This window comes from Paroedura picta, chromosome 6 (assembly GCF_049243985.1).
Source record: "Paroedura picta isolate Pp20150507F chromosome 6, Ppicta_v3.0, whole genome shotgun sequence".
Classification (NCBI taxonomy): Eukaryota; Metazoa; Chordata; class Lepidosauria; order Squamata; family Gekkonidae; genus Paroedura; species Paroedura picta.
In genome coordinates, this window is record NC_135374.1 from 37,466,616 (window position 1) to 37,478,826 (window position 12,211).

Here is a 12,211-nt window from a genome sequence, read left to right on the forward strand (position 1 = left end):
GAGCTGCAGGTTGTCTGAGGCCGTCAGAGCCCTTGCGGGGGCGGGGCCACCGGCGCGGAGAGGAGCGCGATGGGTTATTGGCTCGGCGAAGCTGCGAAGGCGGCGGCTAGTGCTGGCGCCGTCACGGGAACCTTTCCTGACACAGAAGCGGCTCTAAGCACGGCCCGCTCTGCTTTCGGCGGGGAGGCGCCTGCCCCGACCTGCTTTCTTGTAGCTGAATAAGTTGGAGAGGGCAGCAGCGGCACTTTTCCATCCCCGAGCGAGCTGAAGAAGGGGATTTTGTAACATAATGTGGCGGCCAAGCCCGGAAGGCGTGTCAACCACATCATTTTCGCTCACCTTGGATAATGCACTTCCACTGTGCTTTTGCAGCTGCTGACTTGCAAATGCAAAGCGGGAAAATCTACTGAGGGGCATTGAACGTGCGTTGTCCCATGCAGGCATGAAGGCACCCGGTCTGCTGATTGCGGCGCGTTCTCAGTGTAACCTACAACGCAGGGTTGTTGTCAGGATAAAAGCGAGGGGAGGTACCCGTAACAGGAAGGCCCTTTATCAATAAAGAAAATTAATGTAGGATAGCAAACTCATGTCTATTGGCAATGGGATGGCTGAATATGATGATGTAAGCTTTACAGGGGTAATCAAACTGCAGTCCTCCAGATGTCCATGGACTACAATTCCCATGAGCCCATGCCAGCACGGTGAGTGGCTTTCTGTTGCTGCAGAAGATGATGGTGTGTTTAAAGTGTTGGAGTAGTGTAAATCCCCAGTTGCCATGAAACTTAGTGTGACTCCAGTCTTGCTCACAAAGTTGTGAGGATAAAAGAAAAAATGGGAGATACTGCCCTGAGTCCCTTGCATGAACTGAAATGCACTAAATAGATAAGAACAAAACTCTTGCTTTTCTTACCATGCACTAAGGCTACAATCATAGGTATACTTATTTTATTTATTTAAATATTTTTAGATTTTATACCATCCCTTTCAGGGTTACTGACTTGGGGCGGTTCACAACCACAGTATAATTTACAATTAGATAACCAGTTAGAAACAGTTAATATATTCCATAATCGCACTAGCTGTGTGGCTTAGTTTCTACCTCTCCATCTCCCATTAGGGGGGACTGGGTTACTTTATGGAGGACCCCATATGATGATGTCAGTTTCCATCATTCACTGGCCCAAACCAAAGGCCAGGTAGAAGACCTCTGTTGCACACCCGCTGAAGCTGAGAAAGTTTCTGTAGGGCCCACAGCTCTTCCATGAATTTATTTCACAAGGTAGAGGCCAGAACCAAAAAAGCCGTGGCCCTGGTTGAGGCCAGATATACTTATCTATGGCCAGGGATCTCTAGCCCGTTCATATTGGCTGAGTGCAGCACTCTTCAGGGGTATAATCAGCAAGGTGGTTCCTCGTGTGCCAGGCCTTGACCGCATATGGCCTTTAAGGTCAAAGTCAAAACCTTGATCCAAAATTCAGCTGGGAACCAGTGCAGTTGCCTAAGAAAGAATAGGCAGAATGTGAGCACTTCAAGGTGTTCTACTGAGGTCCTGAGCTGCTGTATTCTGAACCAATTGCAGTTTCCAGATCAAGGAAAGGGGCAGGCCCATGTAGAGCAAATTACAGAAGTCTAACCTGGAGGTGACCGTTGCAGGGATCACTGTGTCCAGATGCTCCGATAAGGTGCTAGTAGCTAGCCTAGCAAAGGTGGTAAAATGCCAGTTGAGCTACTGTAGTGATCCGAGCCTCCATGGACTGGGAGGAATCAAGAACCACTCTTGGACTCCTAACAGATGATGCAGCTGTAAGCTACACGCCATCTAGGCAAGGCAAATGTGCATCCTCTCCTGGTTCTTTCCTACCAAGCCACAGAACCTCCATCTTGGAAGGGTTTAGTTTCAGATGGTTCTGTTTGATCCAGACCATCACTGCTTCCAAATGACTGGCAAATGTGTCTGGGGTGAATCCAAGTGGCCATCCATCAGGAGATAAAGCTGTGTGTCATTAGCATATTGATGGCACTGCAGCCCATGTATCCAGACTAGCTGGGTTAGAGGGCACATAAAGATGTTGAATAAAGTGGAAGATAAGACTGCCTCCTGCAGAACTCCACAGGGGAGTTTGCAGTGGTGTGATTGGTTATCTCCCTCAAAGAAAGCTTATTTCTTATAATGTGTTTAACAGCAGAACCTTCAGTGGAGCTGAGATTAATTCAATCGGAAATTATATACTGATATCTAGTTATTTTGATCAGTGAGAAAAGTGAATTGCTTATTTTTAATGGAATTCCTGTAATATATGTCCAAGATTCAGCTTCTGGCTGAACAAGTGAAATATTTACCAACTAGATATTAAGCCTAGTGGGGTGGGTGCTAGTGGGGTGGGTGGATGGATGGGCAGAAGGAAGGAAGGAAGGGGGAGAGAAAGAGAGCAAGGAAGAGAGAGAGAAACGGGGAGAAAGAGAGCCAGATAGGAGAGAGAGAGAAATTGAGGAAGGAAGGAAGGAAGGAAGGAAGGACAAAGGGAATGCTGGGAGGAAGGAAGGCAGGAAGGGAGTCAGGTAGGTGGCATGAAAGGGGAAGTGGCAGGGGTGGGAGGAAGAGGGGGAGGGGCCAGTAGGTTCAAGTCAGATTTTATTGCATGTAGCCATAGGCCATTACAATACAAAAGGAAAATATAAAAGGATTTAAAACATTTCAAATCAGTAATAAAAAGAATGTGCAATCTCAGACAACAATCACTTAACATCATAAAAACATTTCCAGACTACATATGTCCACCTATCCTAAAACTCCTCTAGGTACTTGCTCTCTGCAGCACCACTCTGGCCCTTATTTTCTTTGCTGCAAGGGCAAATAATGACATTTTGTTAGAAACAAATGAATTAGTATCTGCTAACAAAAACAAGTTTTTCCTGGTCGGATTTATCATTTAGCCCATCTAGTAGGCCAGCTAGAAATTTGAGAGGGGCCAGTAGCAATGGGTGTGTAAGGTGGGAGCTGGTAAGCGGCAGAGGTGAGCGAGGATGGGGGGACAGCCAGGAAGATCACGCAGGGTGGAGACGGGGGGGTGGGAAACGGCGGTGAGCGGTAATGCGGGGGCAGCCGGGAAGATCGTGCAGGGGGGAGAAGGGGGTGGGAAGTGGCGGCGGAGGTGAGCAGGGATGGGGGGGCATTCAGGAAGATCGTGGGGGGGAATGGGGGTGGGAAGCGGCGGCAGGGGGAGTGGCTGGGAAGATTGTGTGGGGGAGAAGGCGGCGGAGTGTGGTGGAAAGGAGCAGGCCAGGGGGATAAGGAGGTCCTGTAGGTCCTAAATTGTTGCAGTAAATGAAGTCGATAAAGTAGAACCTTAGCTGATTTTACATTGTTTGTTGTTCTTTGGGACCCATTGTTTTAGGATGCATTAACCCTGTAATGTTTTAGGATGCATTAACCCTGTAATGGCCTTTTTTTGTTAAAGAATCTACTTGGCCTGAACCTAAGCTTTAAAATACTGCTTCTGAGGAGCTTTCCCTCAGTTGCCTAGTTCAGTGGTCCCCAACCTGCGGGCCGTGGCCCGGTGCCGGGCCGCGAAGGCCATGGCGCCGGGCCGCAGCTCCCTCTCCCCGCGCCCCCCCCCCGCAGTAAAAAACTTCCCAGGCCGCAAGCTTGCACAAATGCTGTGTTAAAGGAATGGTGTTTCACTGGCACTAGGCAGCTAGCAGGAAAGTGTTAAATCCTGTGTTAACCAGGTGCTGACTTAGGTCCTGTCTGCTGCTGACATGCTTTAGCATGTGCGAAGTCTAAGATGGAAAAATGAGTAGTTATTGGGGAAAATATTCAATTTTGGCAGCTAGTGATTTGACATACTGAGAAATTGTACAGCATTGTGATGTTGGGATGTGTAATAATGTACTTACTGAGGGAATAGAGAAGAAGTTGATATGAAACTGCCATTTTGAACAGCAGCCCTGTATTTATATTGGGAAGTTCCATTTGAAAAAGTATACTAAAAACCTTGAATTTCTGTTGCAAATAGGAACCTACCAAAATATACTTTTTTATTTAGTTCCAGGTTGAGGTTTTGTTAAGGTAAAGGTATCCCCTGTGCAAGCACGGGTCATGTCTGACCCTTGGGGTGACGCCCTCTAGCATTTTCATGGCAGACTCAATACAGGGTGGTTTGCCAGTGCCTTCCCCAGTCATTACCATTTACCCTCCAGCAAGCTGGGTACTCATTTTACTGACCTTAGAAGGATGGAAGGCTGAGTCAACCTTGAGCCGGCTGCTGGGATTGAACTCCCAGCCTCATGGGCAGAGCTTTCAGACTGCATGTCTGCTGCCTTACCACTCTGTACCACAAGAGGCTCTTAGCTAGTTCAAATAAGCCAATCCATTGAGACAGAAAAACAGGAAGAATTCTTTCAGCATCTTATCAACTAATACATTTATTGTAAGCTTTCTAGGGATAAAGGCTATTTTTTCAGATACATGAAGGGTAAAGGGGGCAGTTTTTTAAATAAAGAAGTGATGCAAAAATAAAAAAAATAGAAATAGTGGATGTAGGGCCTTATATATTATACTTAATGTAAAATTCACTATGCAGAGCAATATAATATAGAACCTTGTCATATTAATAAAAGACTCAGTCAGCAAGAGTATGACTACTGGTGATGAGCAAGCATCATATTGAGAAAGCCAAACTCATTTCATTCTGGTTCGACATCAATATAATCTCCATCTTCAACATCTGGAAACAAAAAGATAAGCCAACTGATTATTTCTATGGTTCTGACATCAATTAAACAGGTAATTTATTAGTAAGCTCAAAAGACATGATGTGATTACTTGTATTAAATCAGTTACTGTTGAAAGGTATTGTGTACTGCAGAATGAAAGTGCATAGAACAAAGAGCCTGAAGCAACTTAGTAAGGAGTCACCTTGTGTACTGAAACCCTAATGGTTTAGTCTCTGCAAATCCCTTTTAGAACATGGTATTCTTAACCCCTTTCCCGTCTGCTGCTTCTCCATTGTCATTTATCTTTTCCTGGCACTGCCTTGCAGAGAAGTAGCCATTGAGGCTTTATTTTACAAGGTGACTACTTAAGACATAGTTCTAACCAAAGTCTTTATACCCTTGCAAGACCATTGTACATAGCCATAGGTGGCATTAAAAAGGGGAATTGAGGCATCCCAGGTTTCCTGACTCTGTGGGTATAGCCTACCAAGCTTATGCTGTACTAATAAAATTAGTCATAGAGGAGTTAACTAGTCAATACCTTTCATAGACCTTGTGGCTTCATATCCTTTAATGAAAGATGCTGGTGACTGAAATAGCCACTATACAAAGTGTAAAGGTAAAGGTATCCCCTGTGCAAGCACCGGGTCATGTCTGACCCTTGAGGTGACGCCCACTAGCGTTTTCATGGCAGACTCAATATGGGGTGGTTTGCCAGTGCCTTCCCCAGTCATTACCGTTTACCCCCCAGCAAGCTGGGTACTCATTTTACCGACCTCGGAAGGATGGAAGGCTGAGTCAACCTTGAGCTGGTTGCTGGGATTGAGCTCCCAGCCTCATGGGCAAAGCTTTCCGACTGCATGTCTGCTGCCTTACCATTCTGTGCCACAAGAGGAAAAACTATTAATCCAGGCACAATTTCCCCATATTTGACTTCTATTTTGTGTTCTAGCAATCTTGAATATTCCATGGTTTCTTCTTTTTTTTAGGTTTGACTTACTACTGTTCCTGGATCACAAATCAGTTTCCTTAATTTATGATTGATCTCTTTGGTTATCTACTACTTGAGTTAAAAGTGGCTTCAGAGCCAGAAAAAGGAACCAGAGAAAGGACTGATGGCTGTGATTTGTGATTTAAATGCATGGAGGGATCTCATTTTGTTCCCCAAAATAAAAATTTAAAATGTGGTCTTCTTACTATAAGAACATTCATCACTCTTGCAGTCTGTCTCACTTGTCCCTACAGGGTAGAGTGATTTAAGTCAAGCTACTCTAAATCGTTGATTTAAATCATGTTTTCTATTTCTATTTCAATGCATATATTTCCTAGACAAGCAGTTATAATTTTTATAACAACTACAACTTACTGATCTGTAGAAAGCTCATAGTAAAAATGAGATACAATCAGATATAAAAGACTGTGCAGTGTAATAGTTAGAGTGGAACAATGATCATAGAGATCAGATTCAAATTGCCACACTGCCGTGCAGGTTCACTGGATGACCTGGGACCTTCCACATGTTGTAAGTTACTTTGGATCTCCATTGAAAAGTTGGGTTATAAATAAATAATTATCAGCATTAAATGCTTACCTTCCACATTATACAAGTCAGAAATGGTTCCCTACAGTTAATGGTTTTACATAGTGAAACAGCGTGACTCAACCAGAAAGTTGGCTGTGATTCAGTTTAAAGAGATAAATACAACCATTAATATGTTGTTTTTTGCTACAATTGGGAAAAAATCTTAATTGGGTTATTTTAAATTATACCTTTTGCAGTATGCCTTCTTCCCAAAATCCTTGACTTTTATTCATTCTAAAGTGCCCTATATGATATTATACATGATATAATTTAGTAGTATAAGTTAGTAGAGATATGTGATCTTAAATATGTATAAGAGAGCCAGTTTGGTGTAGTGGTTAGGAGTGCGGACTTGTAATCTGGCATGCCAGGTTCGATTCTGCGCTCCCCCACATGCAACCAGCTGGGTGACCTTGGGCTCGCCACGGCACTGATAAAACTGTTCTGACCGGGCAGTGATATCAGTGCTCTCTCAGCCTCACCCACCCCACAGGGTGTCTGTTGTGGGGGGAGGAATGGGAAGGCGACTGTAAGCCGCTTTGAGCCTCCTTCGGTAGGGAAAAGCGGCATATAAGAACCAACTCTTCTTCTTCTTCTTCTCAAGGGTGTTTTGGTTGGATTTCTAACTGATCTTTATTCCACCCACCCCAAGAGTCTGGTATTCTGCCTGATTCAAAACTTTGTCCCAAAAATACTGGATTAAAAAAGAATTATACCAAAGAAAATAAACTAAAAGCTTTATTTTTCAGAACTTATGTGTGGTCATGAATGCTGACTTGTTTAGAACACCCAAGAGGCTACAGTCCTGCAGTTGGTGAATAAATTCAATAAAGTTCCTTCTGAAAATGTTTTTGGATTACTCTGCACTTCCTTCCTTCACGGGCTGGTCTGTAGTGAGTTTCTTTTCTTAAAACCCACAAATGCTTCTATTGCTGGTTCCTATCAGCCTAATTTCTGGCTTTTTACAAGGGTTTGCTTTTCTCAACTTCTTCATGCCTCAGATAGCTACCAAAGCATGTTTAAAAGCAAGCAATGCCTACAAAAGGTTTGTTTGCCAATTAAAGAAAATTTAAGGCACCGATTAAGTGATTAAGGCACTGATTTCATTGCATAAATGAGGGTATTAATAAAATAATAGTTCTGAAAGAAAACAGTTTTTTATTATGCACTCACATTTCAGAACAAGAACCATTGCAGAAATGGTTTTGCTTCTGGAGTGAGAGAAAGAATTGTTTGTTCTAGAATGCCACCAGCTGCCCTGGGGGTTTAATACATATTTTTACTGAGAAAAAATATGCCTGTTGCTTGTTGGACATTTTATATAAAACATTTAACATTGATTATTCAGCAGAATGGTGTAGCTCTCCTTTTTGAGTTCCTTAAATACTTTTTTGTATATAATTAACTGAGAGGGTGCTTCTTTTTAACTGTTTTCTCTGAAAATTGTTGAAGAATATCTTCATTCTTCTTCCTTTATCATAAGTCAGTTTTATTTACAAATAAGCATCCATTGCAAGTTTGTTTACTAGTAGAATAGTTACAGTGTTGAAAGGGGCCATACAGGCCATCTAGTCAGCTTGGTATAGTGGTTAGGAGCACCGACATCTAATCTGGTCAGCTGAGTTTGATTCCCTGTTCCCCAGTATGCAGCCAGCTGAGTGACCTTGGGCTTGCCTCAGCACTGATAAATCTGTTCTGACCAAGCAGTAATCTCAGGGCTCTCTCAACTATCTCACAGGGTGTCTGTTGAGGGGGTGGGGAAGGGAAGATGATTGTAAGTCACTTTGAGACTCCTGGTAGAGAGAAGCAGCATATAAAAACCAACCCTTCTTCTTCTAGTTCAACCCTCTGCTCAATGCAGGATCAGCCTAAGGCATCCATGATAAGTACCTGTCCAGCTGCTGCTTGAAGACCGCCAGTGAGGGCGAACTTGCTACCATTTTAAGCAGCTGATTCTACTGCTGAACTTCACTGACTGAAGTTTCCCCCCCAATATCTAGCTAACCTCTGCTGCCAACAGGAACTGCTCCATGCTCTCCTCCAAGTGATAACTTTTCAAATACTTAATGAGAGCAATCTTATTTACATGATATGTCTTACCCAGAGTAAATCTTCATTTGCCATTTTATTTGTTATGTGCATTCTTACCAACATAATTTCGTGGACCGTGGTGTTGCTGAGGTCCCTGGTGGAATGTAGATCTATTTACTGGATAGCACAGATGGATTGCTAGTCCTTGATTAGGTTTTTCATAGTTAGCAACTAAATCCTTTAAAGTTCTGAAATCTTGTCTGAGGCCTGTTTCAGAAGTCTGCAAAATAATGTGAACAATATGTTAAATACTGTGAAATTTAAATTTAATTCTAAATGTGTGAATAACAAATGTATTTGAGCCAAAGAATACTGACTGGTGAAAGATTATTTTTAGTGAAACTCATTAACAATGCAACAACAAGACTGTCATGAAAAAGTAACAGTCAAGAGCACCACTTTTAGATATTTTCTAAAAGTGTAATTGAGTTGAGTCATACATCAGTATGTTAGGAGTTGTGGTATTTGGACATTGAATGGCTAGCAAAAGAAATTTTAATGTAGCCTATTAATTTTAATACATGCTTAAATGAAGTGGTATAATATGGAATACACGGAGGATTCTGTTATTTTGAAGAAGAAAATAAGTTAATGTATTAATCAACAAGAAAATATTTCTTAAATTTGGCTTTATCTGCATTTTCTTACCTGAATAATATAATGTCCATTACGTTTCCTGAATATTCTGTAAGTGTAGACAAGCTGTTCATAGCTGAAATTTAAAAGGAAAAAACGTGTGAGGAAATTGATACATTCATAATAATTTAGGTCTATCTGCTATGTCAAAATTAGTTTTTCAGGGACTACTGTGAGAAATGGCCAGCTGGGCTGCGAAGTCATTGCTTCCTACCTGTTTTCATATAATGCTAGAACTGAAGTGAGCCATAGTAGATTCATGGCTACTCATAGTGTGCAACATTTATTGACATGTACAGTTCCAGTGCAATCCTAACTAGAGTTAGACTCTAGTATTTCTTAGTATTTCACAGCTAGGTTTGTAGTTTACTAGACTTAGTTTCCTGCATAAGGTCATCAGGTCCTTTATGGTAATGGTCACTGCTTTTTTTGGTGGTGGTGGTAGGGAGCTAAAATCTTCATTGCTATCTGAGGTAACAGATCTCTGATGCAAATAGTACTATTATTTTCTACATGTGCCCAGTTATCTGTTGAAAGTTGTCTTGTGAGAAACAAATAATTTCTTGCAATTGGATATAAAGTATTTTAAGAAACCGGATAATGCATTTGGAAAAGTCAAGGTTCAGTAGAGCAGAAACTAATGGTAGCTGTGAGAACTGAAAATTAAAATACAATAATTTGCCTTATACTGAATGAATCTAATGTTCTACTGATATCAACGTTGACCTTAATTGCCAGGGTCCACAGGAGAGATTCACATATTGAAAATGGCTCCACTGTGTGATCACCATTCTGCATATAGTTCCATACAGCCAAAGGGTGCCTTTTCACCACACAATACATTTATGAAGAGATATTATGCTATTGTACAGTGGGGCATGAAACAAAACAAATTGCTAATTACAGATCAATTGGATCTTTATTATTAAACTTTCTGGTTAGAAAATGTCAATGCCATTTGCAAGGATTCCGGAAGGAAATTATGGATTATTAACAGCATTTGTGTGAATATTTACTACCTATTTATTCACTGACTATTATCCCACCTTTTAATCTGGGCCAGACATACAGAACAGTGTACAATACTAATTGAATCAGTTGTGTATGTCTCTGGGAGGAAATTTAGAATTTTCCAAAAATGTAAATAGTTCTCCTGTCCCTCCAAAAATTGCACAACAGGAAAAAAATACTAGTACAAATATATAAACCCTTTGATTCCAGTGGTGTTTATTTTTGTCATGATTCATTGTTATTAAGATATGTGTGGAAGTAATTCTACTTAAACCAGTGGGAATCGCTTCAAAGCAAATGTGCCTGTGATTCCTGTGGCTCTCTAGATTTTCCCAATGACCAAAGCAAGACAGAAGTTTGAATGAAAAGGAAAATACTTACAGAACACAAAGGCACAAGACTCCTGGTATACTCTCACTGTCTCGTAATAAAAAACTTCCATTCTTTCCTTTTTGGATCAGTAATTGTTCGCAAATTTCTTTCGTTATATTTCCATGGAAATACGGCAGCTCCATTTGCCTGTGAAAAACTGTTTTACAGATTAAGTCTTAAAATTCACATGAGAAGCGGGCCTGTTCTTTACTGAGCTGAAACCAAAGTGGGGAGGAAAGGATGTTGAAATTGACAGCGTTTTATCAGTTTAACAACTTGGTTGTTTTTCATCCCTTTGAAAGGGTTAGACACCCACAAGACGGCACAGGAAGCACTAACTGATGAATGGTTTCGTCATTTGCAGGTATCTTTAAATAAAAGTCTTCAGATTTGCATTATAAGCAAAGAGTAGCGTTTTTAATTGTCTGAGGAAAGCGGAGGTGGGGGTTTAGCCTGACCTAGTTTACATATTATAACTGATTTAGATAGAAGTACAGCCAGTGTGGTTCAGACAGTCTATGTATACTGTGCTTGACGACACAGCTGATGGATATGCGCAAGGATCTGCCTGGGTTGTATAAACCAAGCCAAATAGAAGGCTTTAAGAGTCTATCATGGTTAAATGATAGAGTCCATCATAGTGGATTGTAAACTAAACATGAGCAGGCAGTGTGATGCAGCGGTAAAAAAGGTGAATGCCATTTGGGGCTGTATGAACAGGGGCATCACATCAAAATAACAAGATGTCATAGTCCTATTGTACACGGCACTGGTCAGACCACACCTGGAGTACTGTGTGCAGTTCTGGAGGCCTCACTTCAAGAAGGATGTAGATAAAATTGAACGGGTACAGAGGAGAGCGACAAGGATGATCTGGGGCCAAGGGACCAAGCCCTATGAAGATAGGTTGAGGGACTTGGGAATGTGCAGCCTGGAGAAAAGGAGGTTGAGAGGGGACATGATAGCCCTCTTTAAGTATTTGAAATGTTGTCACTTAGAGGAGGGCAAGATGCTGTTTCCATTGGCTGCAGAGGAAAGGACATGCAGTAATGGGTTTAAACTTCAAGTACAACGATATAGGCTAGATATCAGGAAAAAAGTTTTCACAGTCAGAGTAGTTCAGCAGTGGAATAGGCTGCCTAAGGAGGTGGTGAGCTCCCCCTCACTGGCAGTCTTCAAGCAAAGGTTGGATACACACTTTTCTTGGATGCTTTAGGATGCTTTGGGCTGATCCTGCGTTGAGCAGGGGGTTGGACTAGATGGCCTGTATGGCCCCTTCCAACTCTATGATTCTATGATTCTATGATCTCTTTGGCATCCCAATGCATTAATGTGTCTTGGATACAGGAATATAAGCAAAGGAACTTCCAGGCAATATTTTATCTGTTCCACCATATATTTCTGGTAAGGCCTTAGAAGTAATGCTGAATATTAAATTTCCCTGAATATATGTCTGTAATGCCAGAAAATGTTCCCTGAAAAGCTGGAGACTTTTTCTTCCATGCAGCAGCAAAGATTGTGTCAGCAAGACACTGGAAAATATGGGATATTTCAAAAGTGACAGACTGGCTCGATAAACTGGGGTAGCTAGCTAAAATGGTAAAACTGACCAGTCTAATGAATAATAGACCTATAGAGGAATTTGTTCCTATTCTGGTGTTCCTATATGGACTATTTAAGTAAATAGTTAATAAATGTATTAGAACAGTAAGGCCACAATTCTGCTTTTTGTATTTGCTTTGTTCACTTTTTTCTGTATATTCTTTCTATATAAAAAAATAATAAAAGCTGGTGGTATACATC

At 41.5% G+C, this 12,211-nt stretch overlaps 1 protein-coding gene across 1 annotated transcript; it reads right to left on the minus strand.

Annotated features, from left to right (window-relative positions):
* Positions 1 to 4,396: 4,396 nt before the first annotated feature.
* On the minus strand, positions 4,397 to 10,665 carry LOC143840659 (SH2 domain-containing protein 1B-like). The gene is made up of 4 exons (XM_077344236.1): positions 10,418 to 10,665; positions 9,038 to 9,101; positions 8,447 to 8,609; positions 4,397 to 4,727 (listed from the first exon to the last, which is right to left on the minus strand). The coding sequence occupies exons 1-4, from the start codon at positions 10,549 to 10,551 to the stop codon at positions 4,687 to 4,689; spliced, it is 402 nt and encodes a 133-aa protein (XP_077200351.1). The 5' UTR covers positions 10,552 to 10,665; the 3' UTR covers positions 4,397 to 4,686.
* Positions 10,666 to 12,211: the final 1,546 nt, after the last annotated feature.

What these genes read in the sequence shown, in the direction of transcription:
- LOC143840659 (XM_077344236.1), bottom strand. Translation starts at nt 10,551, where the DNA reads ATGGAGCTGCCGTATTTCCATGGAAATATAACGAAAGAAATTTGCGAA. An exon ending in ATGGACATTATATTATTCAG is followed by an intron (nt 8,610 to 9,037) that starts GTAAGAAAATGC and finishes ATTATTTTGCAG; the next exon opens with ACTTCTGAAACAGGCCTCAG. An exon ending in CGGTCCACGAAATTATGTTG is followed by an intron (nt 4,728 to 8,446) that starts GTAAGAATGCAC and finishes TTTTGTTTCCAG; the next exon opens with ATGTTGAAGATGGAGATTAT.